The 18,031-nt window shown below is 37.7% G+C and overlaps 2 protein-coding genes across 3 annotated transcripts in view; one reads left to right on the forward strand and one right to left on the reverse strand.

Annotated features, from left to right (window-relative positions):
- Window positions 1-5,505: 5,505 nt before the first annotated feature.
- Window positions 5,506-8,565, reverse strand: srek1ip1 (SREK1-interacting protein 1). The gene is made up of 5 exons (NM_001037672.2): window positions 8,455-8,565; window positions 8,030-8,077; window positions 7,103-7,255; window positions 6,872-6,947; window positions 5,506-5,936 (listed from the first exon to the last, which is right to left on the reverse strand). Exons 1-5 carry the CDS (start codon window positions 8,465-8,467, stop codon window positions 5,750-5,752), a joined length of 477 nt encoding a protein of 158 aa, NP_001032761.1. The 5' UTR covers window positions 8,468-8,565; the 3' UTR covers window positions 5,506-5,749.
- Window positions 8,566-9,092: 527 nt separating this feature from the next.
- cwc27 (CWC27 spliceosome associated cyclophilin) overlaps window positions 9,093-18,031 on the forward strand; it is a 103,302-nt gene continuing 94,363 nt past the window's right edge. The window contains exons 1-10 of one of the 2 annotated variants that reach the window (XM_009305161.4): window positions 9,093-9,310; window positions 10,314-10,410; window positions 10,539-10,651; window positions 12,131-12,274; window positions 12,480-12,578; window positions 12,654-12,754; window positions 14,006-14,075; window positions 14,174-14,253; window positions 14,436-14,460; window positions 14,896-15,047. In XM_009305161.4, coding sequence (XP_009303436.1) covers window positions 9,269-9,310; window positions 10,314-10,410; window positions 10,539-10,651; window positions 12,131-12,274; window positions 12,480-12,578; window positions 12,654-12,754; window positions 14,006-14,075; window positions 14,174-14,253; window positions 14,436-14,460; window positions 14,896-15,047 — 923 coding nt within the window. In that variant the 5' untranslated portion in view covers window positions 9,093-9,268. 2 annotated transcript variants of the gene reach the window in all.

An 18,031-nucleotide genomic window follows, 5' to 3' on the forward strand; every position in this document is an offset into this window, starting at 1 on the left:
TGCAGCTCAACTCTCCTGTTTCTACCAAAACTGTTGGTTGGGAGCTCCATGAGGTCAATACACCTGGCCAAACTGCTAGCCAAACCTTTGGTTACTCTTGCTAATGCCAAACGTCAGTTTCAATGGTGCCAACAGCAAATATCTTGGGGTGTGAACAATGTGAAACATGTTGTAACGCCGGGGAGTGACACTGACAACAGAAGGTAGGATCCAATGTGCAGGTTTATTCACAGTCAGGCAAGCAGTGGTCAATACGGGAGCAAACAGGTGTGTGAGGACAATCTAGAATCATAGTCAATTTAACAAGCAAGAGGTCGAAAGGCAGGCGGCAGACACGGAAAACTAAATAAACAAGGCTAGGTTCAAAACACAGAGAAACAAGACCAGGATAACGCGTTGTATTGTCACCTTACAGATAAACAAGACTCGGCAAACTGAAGGGGTGAATGTGTGGCTTAAATAGTGTGTGTTAATCAGTCTCTGAAAGTCCTCAGGTGTGCAAATGTAATCAAGCTAGATGAGAAAGCAGGTGTGTGGGTAAAGAGCATGTATGAAGTTGAAGTCCATTAACTGGCAGATTTGTAGTTTCATGAGTGAGTGTTTACCAGCGACATCTGGTGGTTTGTTCACTGGTAAACATGACAGAGCCCCCCCTCTAAGGAGTGGCTTCCAGACACTCCTAATACTGTTCAGACGGGAGGTGGAGCGGAGGCGGAACTGGGGGAGGGATGGAGGGCCAGGACCATGCAGCTGGGGCGTACCTGGGGCGTGGAGCTGAGGCGGGCCTGGAGCGTGGAGCTGAGGCGGGCCTGGAGCGTGGAGCTGCGGAGGGCCTGGAGCGTGGAGCTGCGGAGGGCCTGGAGCGTGGAGCTGCGGAGGGCCTGGAGCGTGGAGCTGCGGAGGGCCTGGAGCGTGGAGCTGCGGAGGGCCTGGAGCGTGGAGCTGCGGAGGGCCTGGAGCGTAGAGCTGCGGAGGGCCTGGAGCTGCGGAGGGCCTGGCGCGTGGAGCTGCGGAGGGCCTGGAGCGGAGGGCCTGGAGCGTGGAGCTGCGGAGGGCCTGGAGCGTGGAGCTGCGGAGGGCCTGGAGCGTGGAGCTGCGGAGGGCCTGGAGCGTGGAGCTGCAGTGACCCTGGATCATGAGGCTGCGACCATTGAGGAAGCTTAGGTGGCAGCGGCCATTCAGGAAGTTCAGCAGGCGGCGGCCATTCAGGGAGCTCAGGCGGCGGCCATTCGGGAAGCTCAGGCCGCGGCGGCCATTCGGGAAGCTCAGGCGGCGGCCAATCGGGAAGCTCAGGCGGCGCCGGCGGCCATTCGGGAAGCTCAGGCGGCGCCGGCGGCCATTCGGGAAGCTCAGGCGGCGGCGGCGGCCATTCGGGAAGCTCAGGCGGCGGCCATTCGGGAAGCTCAGGCGGCGGCCATTCGGGAAGCTCAGGCGGCGGCCATTCGGGAAGCTCAGGCGGCGGCCATTCGGGAAGCTCAGGCGGCGGCCATTCGGGAAGCTCAGGCGGCGGCCATTCGGGAAGCTCAGGCGGCGGCGGCGGCCATTCGGGAAGCTCAGGCGGCGGCGGCCATTCGGGAAGCTCAGGCGGCGGCCATTCGGGAAGCTCAGGCGGCGGCGGCGGCCATTCGGGAAGCTCAGGCGGCGGCCATTCGGGAAGCTCAGGAGGCGGCGGCCATTCGGGAAGCTCAGGAGGCGGCAGCCATTCGGGAAGCTCAGGAGGCGGCGGCCATTCAGGAAGCTCAGGAGACGGCCATTCAGGAAGCTCTGGAGGTGGCGGTGGCAGCTCTGGCAGTAACAGCTCTGGTGGTGGCATCAGCGCTGGTAACTCAGGTGGTGGTGGCCATTCTGGGGGCTCAGTTGATGGCATTTCAGAAACTAGAACAGGAACTAGGACAGGAACAGACTCGGAACAAAAAGCCATCTTGTGAGCTGGTGGCAGATTGGCATTTACCACATTGTGAGCTGGAGGACTGGAGTCGGCCATCATGTGATCTGAAGGACTGGAGTAGGCCATCTTGTGAGCTGGAGGACTGGAGTCGGCCATCTTGTGAGCTGGATGTGTGGTAGTGGTATGAGCAGCAAGTCCCGTTACCAGCGGGTCTTGCGGTCCTATGCCCCCCCCAAAAAACATTTAGGGGTCTCCTCCGCGTTGCCAATAGTAAAAGGGGACCCACTTAATTGTAATGCCAGTTCGATGTACATTTCTAATGTCCAGTGTGGCTGATGTAATGGCATGATAGAATAAAGGGGTTCCGAAAGTCCTCCACGAAAAAATATCATCAGGCATAACTCATCCCAAGATGTTAAATGGGCTACCTGGATGAAGTCCTCCACATATTCCTCAATGGACCATGCTTCCTGATGAAGACGCATGATCTTTATACCCGCTGGATCCATGTTGTGGCCGAGTCTTCTGTAACGCCGGGGAGTGACTCTGACAACAGAAGGTAGGATCCAATGTGCAGGTTTATTCACAGTCAGGCAAGCAGTGGTCAATACGGGAGCAAACAGGTGTGTGAGGACAATCCAGAATCATTGTCAATTTAACAAGCAAGAGGTCGAAAGGCAGGCGGCAGACACGGAAAACGAAATAAACAAGGCTAGGTTTAAAACACAGAGAAACAAGACCAGGATAACGTGTTGTATTGTCACCTTACAGATAAACAAGACTCAGCAAACTGAAGGGGTGAATGTGTGGCTTAAATAGTGTGTGTTAATCAGTCTCTGAAAGTCCTCAGGTGTGCAAATGTAATCAAGCTAGATGAGAAAGCAGGTGTGTGGGTGAAGAGCATGTATGAAGTTGAAGTCCATTAACTGGCAGATTTGTAGTTTCATGAGTGAGTGTTTACCAGCGACATCTGGTGGTTTGTTCACTGGTAAACATGACACATGTATTGTTCTCCACCTTCACTGTCTTTCCCCACATTCGGGAGAATAATGATGTGAAGAAGCATCCCTTATTTACACTAGTCTGTTTTAATTTTAAAATGGTGTTTTACTATGAAAATGCACCTTGTCCAGGTGTTTTTACTGTGTTTTAGAAAAACCATCTCCGTCCACATTACACAGCTTAAAACACTATGTGATATGATTTGTGACCATTCTCTGGACATGCACATGTATTGTTGGCATTTGTATTTGCAGTCTCTTGTGTAATGGTCAAATTAGAGGGGCTTGATGAATCAGGAAATTATATGTGAAGTCCATTTTAAATTAAAATTCCTTCATCTCCCATTGCTATGAATCCTAAGCAAAGGTCTAAATTCACTGATATCCATTTAGTTGCTATTGCTAAATCAAGGAGGCGTCTGGATTCATACCTGGTGCAGTGCAATCTGAGCTGCATCCAATGCTTTTAAATGCACTCACCTAACCCCACCCCTTACCCTGCTCGTCACAGTGACACCACTCACTCTATTTAGTACATTGTGTGACATTGCATTGCTAAGTGATGCAATTTCAGCTTGCATCATAAAGGCTGCATCTAGATACTATTGAAATCAAGTGACTCCTCTCGGTCTAGTATATCATCTCAGTGTCAGTATATTGTGCAGGTTCATGGGCACTGTACAATTATGTATAGACCAGACACCTGCACGTAACTTTTATTGTTTGGAACAAAAAATAGTGAATGTGCGCACTATACTGACACTGAGGAGACTGTTGAATAAAGGAAGAAAGACTGTTGAATAAAGTTATTTTCGTTTTATGTGCATACAAAAGTATTCTTGCTGCTTGATAATATTCTGATTAAACCACAGAAGAGGATTTGTTTTGGTACCTGAAACTTACTGTCTACAAATGATGGGAGAGCTCTTAAATTTCATCCAAAATATCTTAATTAGTGTTCTTAAAATATGAATAAAGGTCTCAGAAGTTTGGAATAACATGAGTAATTTAGTAATGAGTACAAAAGTGTAGATTTGCTTATGATATTGGTGGGGACCTAATTTGACACCAACCTCCTTTCAATTTTAAATTTTCAATGTCACTTCACATTTAAAATTTAAAGTTAAAGAAATGGCTGACAAAAAAGAAGTTTAATAAAGACTTCTGTTTACTGAGGGCTTATTTGTTCATAATTACTTACCACTGCATCTGAACACATTTTTGCAAGTATAATATTGCCATTTTTGCACTTTAAGCTAAAAGATGACTTTACATGTCCATGTTCTTTTTCTTCTCTAAGTGTGCAAGCAGAACAGCACGTTCTATTTTGCACTTAAAAAAAAACTTAAATAAATAAATCAAATACAATTAGTGATAAAAACAACATTAAATCAAGCATGTCTTATGGTGAAAAAAGTCAATTTACATGATTTTATTTGACAACGAATGAATGCAGACTTCTGAAAAGGGGGAGACATATGACCAGTGGTAAAGAATACAAAAAAAATATACTAAAGAATAAGTCCCATTACTTGCCTAAAAATGTTGTGTGAGTAAAAGTATCTGTTGTAATATTACAAATATTAATATTACTTTCAAGAGTAGTGAGTATAATGCAGTAAAAAGCTGATGCATTTACATGTAATTTGTGGATGTGTGTAAACCTAACATTCTGTAGTGCATTTAGCTGCCAAGCAGGCACGTCAAACGATATATTAGGCTAGATTTAGTTTGGGAAATCAAGTGACCAAAATTCAATGTCTAGCCAGTCTAAGAACAATGTATTTTGATGTCCAAAAATCACGTCAAATGATGTTGTGTTGGAAGGTGACCAAAATTTAAATATTTCCCAAATTATGTTTAACAGAACAAGAAACTTTTCACAGTATTTTCATAATATATATTTTTTTCATTTGCAAACAAAATGCAGCATCCTCATGACGTTAGGTTACAACGTCAATCTGACATTGCTGGGTGTTTAAGACCATTTCAGTCATCATACACTAAACATCCGTCATCTTTTCATCAGTGATATGCTTCGGAACAGTCTCTGTGTTAATGAGTGTAAAAGTTTTGGACATAATTATGGACAGCTAATGCTTCCAAACAGTTTGCTGCAATTCTACATCACTCATGTCTTGAGGTTTTTATGATGTGATTTACCTTCTATGTGTGATTTGATTAGACAGGAATCTTAGGAATCTCAGATTTTCTAATCCCCATAGACAAGAAAAAAACAAAGTAGTGACTGCAGGTTGAAGAAAAGTAGTGGAGTGAAGGTACCAATACAGCACTAAAAATTTACTCAAGGGAAAGTAAAAGTACACATTTATAAAACAACTTACTAAATTACAATTCCTGACAAAAAAAATACTCAAATATAGTAATTTGAGTATTTGTAATTTGTCTTTACACCAATGCATATGACACAATAACCATTTTATCTCGATCGTTTTTTCATAATTTTTACGGAGGCCATGCTAATTCTACACCCTTAAATGAGTAACATTATTTTATTTTAGAGTGAATCAACACAATTTCCACGGAAATAAAATGTAACCACATGTTCAATTTTCAACAGTTCTAAAGCATTATAAAAACAAACTCTGTAAAGAATGGCCCCAAAAAGATTTAGAGTTGTTTTAATTTCATTTATATACAAAATACAGTTTCATTAGAAACACCAGAAAAAACAGCACTTCAACTATCAGTGGAAAATATGGTAAGACATATTTTTTTAAAAATCAAGCTGTCTGTCACAGAATTATGTACAAATGGCTTCCTGAAGAAGGTATTTTATAGGTTCCTAATATTTTGTTGTGGTCCAATGAATGGGCCAAACAAAAGAAGCGGGTCAGCTTTAGTCTGTGTCTGATGATTCAGAAGAGCTGTCAGATGAGGAGGACTCTGTGTCTTTCTTTTTCTGTTTCTTCTTGTGCTTCCTTTCTTTCTCTCTCTTCTCCTTCTTCCCTTTCTTCTTATTGCTCTTGCGCTTTTTCTTCTTTTTGCTCATTTCATCCTCCTCCTCATCACTGGATGAATAAGACCTGGAGGTATGAAAACAAGATAATCAAACAGGATGCTGATAACGATAGCTAAACAATACATAACCTTCACAAACAGAAGAATTAAATAATTTTTCACAATAAATCAATGCAAGAACATATTTATGAAGAACGAGCAATTAGGGATGTCCCAATCAGGTTTTTTTGGCCCTCGAGTCTGAGTGAATTGTTTGTGAGTATCTGCCTATACCGAAACTGATCCGATACTTCTATAATGCCAAAAGAATAAAGAGCAAAAAAAAAAAAAAAACAGATCCAGGATGTTATGTTATTTTTACATTTAAAAACTCTGTTATGAAACAGAGCACTTCTGTGTGGTAGCTTGAACACAATCAAGCAATTAATAACAAATTCTTCACTTTTGGACTTTAGTGCAGCAGTAAATCTATTATAAAAACAAATAGCACCTCAACTTAAAATACCTGGCATGCAATCCTAACTTTACATATCTCACATATTGCTATGGCAATGTTGTCGTCATCAACTTTATGATACCTTCAGACCACAGGCATACTCCTGCTATATATATCCTGACCAGGAGGTTACGTCCGATTCTCATCAAGTCTGAAACCACGTGAACGGGCCCAATTTCCGATCATGTGATCGGATCTGGACATCCCTACCAGCAATACCCTAAAACAGTGGTAACCAAACTTGTTCCTGGAGGGCCGGTGTCCAGCAGATTTTTGCTCCAACCCTAATCAAACACACCTGAACAAGCGAATCAAGGTCTTACTAGGTATACTTGACAAATCCATGCAGGTGTGCTGAGGCAAGTTCAAGCTAAACCCTGCAGGGACACCAGCCCTCCAGGACCGAGATTGGTGACCCCTGCCCTAAAACATACATTTATTATAAATGTATCATCTTAATTGGATTTTTTTATTCTTTAAATTATGACAAAATAAAAAGTCTACCTCTTTTTTGCTTTTCCACGTGATCTCTCCTTGCTTTTCTTTTTATGCTTTTCTTTTCTAGAATCTTCCTGTGAACCTGTGTAGAAAACACCAATTTTTACAAAACGATCTTACTGTGGCAAATGATCACTGCAAAATCAGGGACTAACAGCAATGTCAGTATCCAGGTAAAGGAGTCACTGAAATGGTAAAGAGCCAAGACAGAATCGGAGTCTAAAGCGGTGAATAAACCTTTTGAATGGCTGCCGAAAATCTTTTCTTTACTGAGAGCTTCCTGCTCCTCCTCATCGCTCTCCTCGGTGCTGGTGCTGCTCACGTCCAAAACAATATCCTTCCTTGGATCCACGCGAAGAAAGTTACGACATTCAAAGGTAAGATGACCAGCTGATCAAAGGAGAGAAAGAATATATAGTTTGATTGTATTTATGCATAGACACACTTGTAAGTACACATAAATGTAATTCAATCAAAACTTTAAATATGCATTTTGTAAAGATGGATAAGTTAAATCGATCTATAGAGATACATGGATAGATATACAGAAAACAAGAAATGTAACACAAGCCAAACGTCAAATATGTTCACGTTTAGACCACGGGTGTCCAAACTGGGTCCTGGAGGGCCGATGACCTGCATATTTTAGTTCCAACCCCAATTAAACACATCTAAACCAGCTTATCAAGCTCTTCCAGGAAGGTCTATTGAAAGAAGTTGGATCTAAACTATGAAGGACACTCCAGGACTGAGTTTGGACACCCCTGGTTTAGACAGATAAATGGGCAAACAAATCCAAATTCATATGAAAATGTTAAAATATGTATTTTTGTAGATAAACAGAAAAACTGTCAAAAGTAAACGTAAATTAAACTTTAAATATATATTTGTGTAAAGAAAGACAAAAAAAAAAAAAAAAAAAACGCCATCCAAACAACACTTCAATTAAGTATTTATGTATATATTTATCTGTGGATTTGTGTGTAGATAGAAAGATGGTACATGGATAGATGGACTATGATTCATTATCTTTATTTATTTACAAGCAGAAATATAGAAAAAAAATCTACTTATAAACTGAAATATTGTTGGAAAGAAACTACAGAACAAAAAAAAAAAGCAAAAACAAAGTCAACTGTAAAGTTATGTTTTTGCCATACTCACGATAGCCACATCTTTTACATCCAGCTCTGATGTTGTCTTTATTTGGACCTGTTCATAAAAAGACATTCAATTCAATTTATATTTCTTTAAAAGTGTCATTTACATTGTTACATATATTCTGTATTGATCATATTTCATAATGGATTCATCTAGCTCACCATTTAAAACAATATCAAAGAAAGTATGTAGAATTAAAATAATGCGTCGTCATGAGATTTTATAAACATTATTAATCAGTAAACCGTAACTGTAAATGTAAAACATTCAGGAATTCAGGAACAACAGTCTTTTATTTAGGTAAATGTGTGCGATGTGAATGTCCAGACGAGCGAAGATAATCGTGCAGTGTTACTACCTAGAATAATCCCGAAGTAGCATATCAACAACAATCAGCAATGCTTATGGACAAACCCACAAAAGTATACCTGGGGCAGCCATGTTGTACTCGATTATAAATAGATAGAAATGATAACTTTCGTCGTATTCCGTCCGCCGCTTTTCAAAACACAAAACCGATCCGTCTGGTAAAAGAGTCCGGGTGGAAAGTGAACGAGTGCTCTATGGTACCATTTGGAGAACAGTTAATCCCTTCCATAGATGCATGAAAAATATGAATGTATTACGAAATATTAGCGCTAAAAAGATAAACGCAAGATGCTGCACTGAAAACCAATAAATATTGTCACGATAAGAGATAATTTGCCATATCTTTATGGTTTATCTGAATTTTGAGATATTGGCTTAAGCAACAATTTTTGGGGATACATTTTTCTGAATAGAAAGACACAATTTTCACTCGCAGGACAAAATGTTTTAAAAAATGCCAACACTACAATACTATACTACACGCTATAATTCAAAGACGACAATATAAGTGGAGATTATTTTCGTGATGTGCCCTGAAGTTTTAAACTTTACACATAAAACATGGTCATATTGATTATAATGATTGCTTGTAAAAATAAAAATCTGTCTCTCAATGTTCTATAATCTAAATGGTACGTTTATATTTACTCCGAGACTATAGGGGGCGATAAGGCCGAACAAAGTCTGCATGACGAATGAACGAAACTCTGCGGCGGCGTGACATGAAGCGCTTGTAAACAGAACATACTCTGGTACTTTATATCGGCTAGACGTGCTTCTTATGTTTTTGTAACATCTGCGCATATTCTGTACATTCTCTGTCATCAATGAAACCGTGGTGAGGGAAGTATACTCCAATAATACGCACTAAAGATGAGCAACATATATATTCAAGAGCCACCAACTAATGGAAAGGTGAGTTTCCATATCTCAAAATCATATTCATGATATATAATACTGCATATACACTAATTTGAGTCTGATTTTGCTTGCAATTTAAGTATTTTATTTACTTGCATTTTAATTATGAATTATGCAACGAATCAGTATTTTACGAGAACAAGCAAGTTAGTACCTTTATACATTTGTTCACGTATTTTAGAAACAGAATGGCTTATTAAACCTTTAAACTAATGCTTTAAAAAAACGAAAAAAACAATGAAAAGGTTTACACACATGTACATTTAAGATAAAAGAATATTCTCATATGTAATACAGCTCATCAGGGTGAAATTCTAAAAACCTTTAAATTGGTGAGATCTTTACTCTTTAATAGTGATCTTTAATAATGTGTATATAATATAATATATCTGACTACTTAAATAATACACAAGTGTTTAAGTTGTCATTCTAAATCTCCCAATAATATGTATTTAATAATAAAATGCTTCGGCGACGCAGTAGGTTGTACTGTCGCCTTACAGCAAGAAGGTCACTGGTTCGAGCCTCGGCTGAGTCAGTTGGCGTTTTTGTGTGGAGTTTGCATGTTCTCCCTCCGTTCGTGTGGGTCCACAGTCCAAAGACATACGGTACAGGTGAATTGGGTAGGCTAAATTGGCCGTAGTGTATGAGTGTGAATAAATGTGTGTGGGTGTTTCCCAGAGATAAGTTGCGGCTGGAAGGGCATCCACTGCATAAAAACGTGCTGGATAAGTTGACAGTTCATTCTGCTGTGGCGACCTCAGATTAATAATGGGAATAAGCCGAAATAGATGAATGAATAAAATGCTTCATTTTATGAGATCCATTTAAATCTCTTTAGTTTTATTTTATGCATTAGATGTGATAATAAAGGCTTTGTATGTTTATTTTAGCAGTTTTTTCTATTAACAGTTTTTCCACTGAAAAAAACAAACTGTTATAGTGTAAAGCTTTACAGTAAATAAAGCCTTTGAACTAAACTGGTGTTTTCTCACAGGTCTTGCTGAAGACCTCTGCAGGTGACATAGACATAGAGCTCTGGTCTAAGGAAACTCCCAAAGCATGTAGAAACTTTGTTCAGCTGTGTATGGAAGGTAGGTGGATTCACACACAAACTCATGCACATATAAAAGGCAATGATTTTATTATAATATTTTTTGCACTATTCATCATATCAAGTCATCTTCATACATAGACATTTGCATTTTTGCCTGTTTTTAAGGTTACTATGATGGCACAATCTTCCATCGTATGGTGCCAGAGTTCATAGTTCAAGGAGGAGATCCGACAGGCACTGGAACTGGTGGGGAGTCTATCTACGGCCGGCCTTTTAAGGTTGTTGTTGTTTCTGTAAATCATTGGGTGCTTTGTATAATTACATTGATGATCTACAAGTTATTTTTGAAGAAAACAATTACACTCATACCTCAGTAAATTTGGCGTGTCTTGCTATTAATATCTCAATTCTTTGTGGTATATTCAACAAGGTGGTAGAAAGATTCGTCCATATTGACATTTTTTTGGCATACACTCACATGAATGTGAATCTCCACTTTCAGCACATGCTAAAGGTGCTCTATTGGATTGAGATCTGGTTTTTGTGGAGGTCATTTGAGTTTAGAGACTCACTGTCATGTTAAAGATACCAGCTTGAGATGATCTGAGCTTTGTGACAGGATGCGTAACCCACAGAACTGCTACTGATTGGATAATTTATCTTTTTGGACCATTTTGTGTAAACCCTAGAAATGTTTTTTTTTCTTGTTAAAAATCCCTGTAGATCAGCTACAGAGTTTCTGAAATGCTCAGACGCCAACAACCATGCCACATTCATAAAATCCCCCTTCTTCCTAATTGTGATCGACAACTTAAAAGCTTATGATGTTTTTCTACTGGCCAGGAAATTAAAACTAGTTATTTCTAAGCCATCTTTTTATATAAATAATGTTGAAACAAGCCAAATATAGCTGTATGCATGCACTTTTTTTATTTAATATAACATTTCTTTAAAATCAGTTGACAATTTAAAAAAGACGAATTGTTGTAAATTATGCACTAAAATCTGTCCAGATTGAAGGTCTCAGATCACCAGTTTACGATTCGTAAACAGAGCAGCCTCTTATTAATGGAATGTTATTGTAAATATAATAATTAAGTCATATTAGTAAAAACAGTGTTATTAAACAGTATTTAAGTTTTATGGGGATGGATTCTCAGTGATCAGAAGATCAGAATGAAATACTCTCTCTGTTCAGAAAATGTCCTTCAGTCTAGATGAATACATATAAGCAGTCCACTGATTCTAATTAGCATTTGCTTAAAATGAAATTGAATCAAAACAGAAATGTTGTCCCTGTGTTATTATTAATATAACATATTTTTAACACTTTTACCTCAAACTGAATAGCAGTCTACACTTATAAAAAATACTTATAGTAATTATAGTGAATACCGTAGTGTTTTTGAATGATACTATTGTGAAATGTATTATACTAAATATAACTGTATTTAATACTCTATAATAGTTCAAAGAATAATACAAATTTGTTAATGAATGCTATCAGCATTCTGTAGCATTTACTATAATGAACTAATAAACTAATAAATACTGTAGTATACTTTAGGTTTTACTACAGTAAACTGTGAGCTTTGGTTTGAACAGCAGATCCTACTGATCACATTTACATGCCTAAATGCATTGAGATTCAATTTCTGTGAGCAGATAAAAGGGCTTATCTAATAAAGTGGCCAGTGAGTGTTTCTTTGTTTTGTGTACAAATGCTATTAGTCATTAATTGTTTTTTCCCAACTCAGGATGAATTTCACTCCAGATTACGATTCAATCGGAGGGGTTTGGTTGCTATGGCAAACGCAGGACCTCATGATAATGGGAGCCAGTTCTTTTTTACTCTTGGACGAGCAGATGAACTCAATAACAAACACACCATTTTTGGAAAGGTGACTTTTTAAAAATAATGACACATTAAAGTGTTTTTAGGGTTTGTAGTGTTATTTTTATTGCACCAAAAAAAAACCATATATCATATACAACCATATAACATGAAATTTTTTTCTGAAAAAATAACATTTTCATTTCTATTTTCATACACATAATGTGTCAAAATTCTGTTTTTGTTTTTTTATGTTGCTCTTTTGGCCGCAGGTCACTGGAGATACAGTGTATAACATGCTCAGGTTGGCAGATGTTGCGTGTGATGGTGATGAGCGACCTCTTAACCCACATAAAATTCGATCCACAGAGGTTTGTTTAAACCCATTCCTGCTGTAAACATTTTCTGGTTTATGTTTTTATACAGAATGATTGTATTTTGCCCAGGTCTTGCATTCTCCTTTTGATGACATCATTCCACGTGAGATTAAAGGCAAAAAAGAGAAGAACAAAGATGAAGCGAAGAAGTCACAGTCTAAAGCAACCAAGTATGGAGCCCTTTCACCTTTACAATTTTCTCTTTCTTTCTTTCTTTCTTTCTTTCTTTCTTTCTTTCTTTCTTTCTTTCTTTCTTTCTTTCTTTCTTTCTTTCTTTCTTTCTTTCTTTCTTTCTTTCTTTCTTTCTTTCTTTCTTTTTTTCTTTCTTTCTTTCTTTCTTTTTTTTAAAAAGACCAGTGACAAAAAAAACACATTGACACACTTTCACAATGCATGTAATGTCTATAGAATTAAGCATTCTTAACCTTTTTGATTTGAAATTCACCTTTTGACAGTCTTGGATAATAACAACAAAAGCTGTGTTTTAAAACGTATAAATGAGTATCATTGATTATTATATTACTACTTAGGGCTGCATGATTCTTTAGATGTAAAATAAAGGTTAATGTGAATAGGCTATTATTATTGTTAAATCTCAAACATATCTTCACCTTGGAATTATAAGGTTCTAACTGCGTTCTGAATGATTTTAAGATGTTGAATTTCAAAGTTTTTGCAATCCATATAGCAAACAGTATGTGTGCAAAAAAAAATAAAATGTAAACAGCTCATAAAAAACATCCCATATTGTAAATAAGTTGTCATTTAATAAGAATATGTCAATAACTCAGTTTTGACAAAAATGTCAGATTGAACCTTATAATTCTAAAGTGACGATATGGTAAAACAACAATCATAATATTAGGCCTATGTGTTGGTCTGCTGTTGCTTAAAATGCTAAATTTTGTACAGTCATTATGGTGGACCTGTGTCCTATGTCCTGTTTGTTAATTCACAGTAAAATAATGACATCAGAATACAACTATTCATAATTATAAAACTGAGTTATTATGTTTGAGACATGTGCTTGTCATTTGTCATTGACAGCATTATTAAACCATTTGACCACAGAAATGACATTTCTCTGTGAGTTATACCTTATAAATACAGTATGTAACACTTTTAACGCCATTTGAAGGTGTTTATGTTCCTGTGAAGACTTGTGTGACTGCTTTTAAGCTTCTCTCCTGACCTTGAAAATATAATTAATATATATTATTGGTAATATAATAAATATAATGTTTATATTGAATTAAATTTTCTTAAGCCAGATAAAAAAATTGATTTACAGAAAGAAATTACTTGTATTAGTTGATAGTTTTTTTTGCTTATGATTGGGTTTTTTCAAATGCATTTTTTTAGATTTGTAATATTTATAAATGGTTGTAATTTTAAATTCAAAAGCTTTCATTTTATTGTAGGAATTTCAGCTTGTTGTCATTTGGAGAGGAGGCCGAGGAGGATGAGGAGATGGTCAATCAAGTCAGCCAGGTTGCTCTTTGTCCTATGAAAAAACTGCCTTGTCCAAAGTCATTATTAACATGAAGGAAAAAGAGCAGTAGGTGCTTTCAACATGTATTTTCTTGCAGACCATGAAAGGGAAAAGCAAAAGCAGTCATGACCTGCTGAAAGACGATCCCAAGTTAAGCTCAGTTCCAGTTGTTGACAGGTCGGGAAAAACCAACAAGCCAGACTTTAAATAAATATTTGGATATATTATATATTTTAATGCATTAAAGTTTCAATGATAGATTAATTAAGCAAATTATGCAGTTATAAGCCAGATTTTTATATTTATTTAAATAGTTTTTTTCAAAGAGTGATTTGTTTTGTGTGTGTGTGTGTTTAAAGGAACCAAGGGCAAGGTGATTTTGAGGTACGTTCTCTTTTGCTTGTGTTTCATTCTATTATTTCCAATAATGTCACATTGACTCTTTACTGTGGATTTTAGCATACCCAGAAACACACTGAAAACTCTGTTTTCTTTACCCATAACTTATGAATATGTAATTTGATATTATGAAGCAGAAATTTGTTGTAGTCAAAATGCTTATAATGCCCAGTGAAATTTCACATTTTCCAATTGTTAATGATTTGTTTTTTAACATGACAACCAAATGATTTGTTTTTTAACATGACAACCAAAATAAATTAAAAACAGTTGGTAGATATGCAAATGAAGTAGTTTTGACCTCACTACCAGGAAATGAACTGATTTATCAATAAAGTCTTGTAAACAATATTTTACTTACATTTCTGGGTTATCAGTTTGTTTGTGTGCATGTTAATGTGTGTCTGTTATCCATCACAGGATTCAGATGATGATGAAGATGATGCGGAGGATGACAGTGATCGTGAAGCAGAGAAAGCGAAGGTCAGAGAGAACATCGCAAAGAAGCTGAAGAAAGACAAGACGGATGAGGAGAAGTCCAGTCAAGACTTGGTGAAAAAGACCTCGCGCAGGTATGACAGTCATGGATTTGAATTTACTTCCTTCACAATCATTAGAAAAAGATGAATTTGTACTACATCCACCATTTGTCATTATTACATGACCTACCCATGATAGTTACAGACATACTACTCAACTAATACTGCTAATAGTAGCTATATTGTGGGGCATTATGCAATTTCGCAAGTTGTTACTGTGCATTCAAATCAAAGGCGGTGAGAGCATCCAAGTTTGCTCTTACTGCCCTGGCGACAACGCTGTCTGTTTTCACTGCTCCGGTGGTGAGAGCATCAAAATTCGCTACATTGATCTTGTATTTAAAGGGGTCGTTGCAACATATGAGCAATCACTTACATTCCCACTTAAAAATTGTGCTTTCTAGTGTGAAATCGTTGTGCACCTTTTATCAAATTCATGTAACTATGGAGGATCCAGTTGTTGCATGTGGTGTGGCTTTGCTCCACTTATTCAATATATGTCCATATGTCTGAAATATTCTGAGGCAGCAATACTGTTTTGAACTGTCGTTAGTTAGCATAAGATTGGCGTTTAAAAAAACATATATAACATTAATGCACATCAGTAACTCGCCAGTAACTTTTTAAAATTTAAGTCCCTGTAAAAAATAATTGGAAATCCGGCTACGGCAATACTCAAACCTTTAAGAACAACTTTGGTCGTAACCAAAGTTTACAGGATTTTGTTTTCTGGACTCCTCTCAAGCGGTGGACATCTACATTGCGATTGCTTGCTGGTTGTTTCTAGATCGGATACGGATGTGGCCGGAAGGTAACAAGATAATATCTTGATAATAATAATAATAATAATATATATATATATATATATATATATATATATATATATATATATATATATATATATATATATATATATATATATATTATAATATTTATATTATTTATAAAATTTATATTATTTATAAAATTTCCCATTTGTTGTATTTTATTAACAGCTACCCCCATCCCAACCCTAAACACAATCGTCACAGTAACGTAAAAAGAGTAGTTGTCATGACTGTAAAATAAATCACAATGTTGAATGAACATTCATATAGAATGAATTCTAGGAAGAATGAATTGATAGGATGAATTGCTCTCTCTCTCTCTCTCTTTCTCTCTTTCTCTCTCTCTCTCACACACACACATATTGCTCCCGCAATTTATTCAGAAATTTACTCCCACACTGTAAGAAATCTTGTCGGCTCTCGTTGTATAGCAGCGGGAATGCAGAGAGCTGTAATCGGACCATAAAAATTATACCCGATGGGGTCCCGAGACCGACAGGTACATTTTGATTGACAGCTTTTTAAAGCCCGAACCTGTTTACAGCCCGACATTAAACAAATGTGCTCATGCACACAGCTCTTTTGCATTTTTTCAAGAATAAGTCATTTATATGTTTTAACATAATTTATTCGTAAAAAACGTAGACTATATGCTACTTGGAAGTTGGAACAAAGAAATAAAATAAGTCCTCTGTAACATCTTAACACTCTAAATAGGTCTAGGTACATGCACTTAGCCTTTAAATTGGCTAACACACCAATGAAAAGAAGTCTTGCTTAACAAATCAAATTAAAATAAACTCTAAATGATGACAGGTATTTTGGCAATAAAAAATTAAGATAAGGGCTCTGCAAGATTTATTTCGCCACTTCTCTTCACAATCTGGCATTATAGGGCACCTATGGTAAAAAATCTACTTTTCAAGCTGTTTGGACAGATCTGTGTGTTGGTATAGTGTATAGACCGCCATACTGGGGTGATATGAACACACCCAGTCCTTTTTTTTCAATTTAACTACAAAAAAAGGGTCGGCCAATTGGAGCTGTTTTCAAATCGATCGCACCATTACGTAGGTGTGCGATTCCCCCCGCCCACCGAATTGATTGACAGCTGCGCGCATTAACATGTTCCGTTAGTCACGTGTATATGTCAACAAGACCAGACAGACATACGCAAAGCAACCGGGAATAAAAGCCTTGTTCTGTTCGCTAGGTTGAGCAATCATCATCAAATGTGATTAAGAGTAAGTTTCACATGTTTAAAGTGTTTTAAAACAGAGTATGTGTGTAATTAATTACAGCGTTTTACTTCAGCTTTACTTCATCAGCACAGCCGCGTGTTAGAACAATTATAAAAGAAGACGCTTCAATCCCGGTTTATGGAAGTTAAATCAGGTTTATTTTTTACATTAGCGTAACAGATATCCACACAGCACTTGAGGTTAGCCTTAACTAAGCTAAGTTCTTACTGTCTTACTCTAGTTCTTACTGTAGTATCTCACAAACGCTATGTGAGACCTTCTTCCTTTAAGTCTGTCTGTTGTCTGACGCAGCTGAGGGAGGAGGCATGTAGAAACAGTGGGCAGGAAAGACTCGGCTTAAAGGCGCAGTACGACAAAACCACCCCCTGCTGGAAATCAGTATAAAACAGCATCTTGTAAAAGGTATAATGAAAAATCTGATGGGTTTTTTGATCTGAAACTTTATATACACATTCTAGAGACGCAAAAGACTTATATTAAATCTGAAAAAAGGGGTAACCTAGGTGCCCTTTAAGGCGACGGTGAAGCTGAATATTAAAAGAATATTGCCAACATAGCCTGTCTGTCTACATTATGATTCTATGGTTTAATCAATATTCATTTATAATTTAAAAACCCTTTACTCACCAAGATTAGGCTACGTCTTTTTGTGGAGGAACATTATTAAATCCACTGGTTTTAGTGCAATCCTGCTCTCAGGACCGATGGTGCGTCCCAGCAACACCGAACACCCTTTCCTGCTGCTACAGGCCGAAATGCAGAGTTCTGATCTGGCTAATTTCACAAATTTTGGGTTGTTTGTTCATCTTCTACCAGCCAGGAACATCCATTTAATTTTCCATGACAGCAGTTTCAATGAAGCGAGTCACCCCGTCTTTTTACCTGTCAGCTTGGGGTTTGTGCTCTAACATAATACGCAGTGTATGAG

This window comes from Danio rerio, chromosome 10, assembly GCF_049306965.1.
Source record: "Danio rerio strain Tuebingen ecotype United States chromosome 10, GRCz12tu, whole genome shotgun sequence".
Taxonomy (NCBI): Eukaryota; Metazoa; Chordata; class Actinopteri; order Cypriniformes; family Danionidae; genus Danio; species Danio rerio.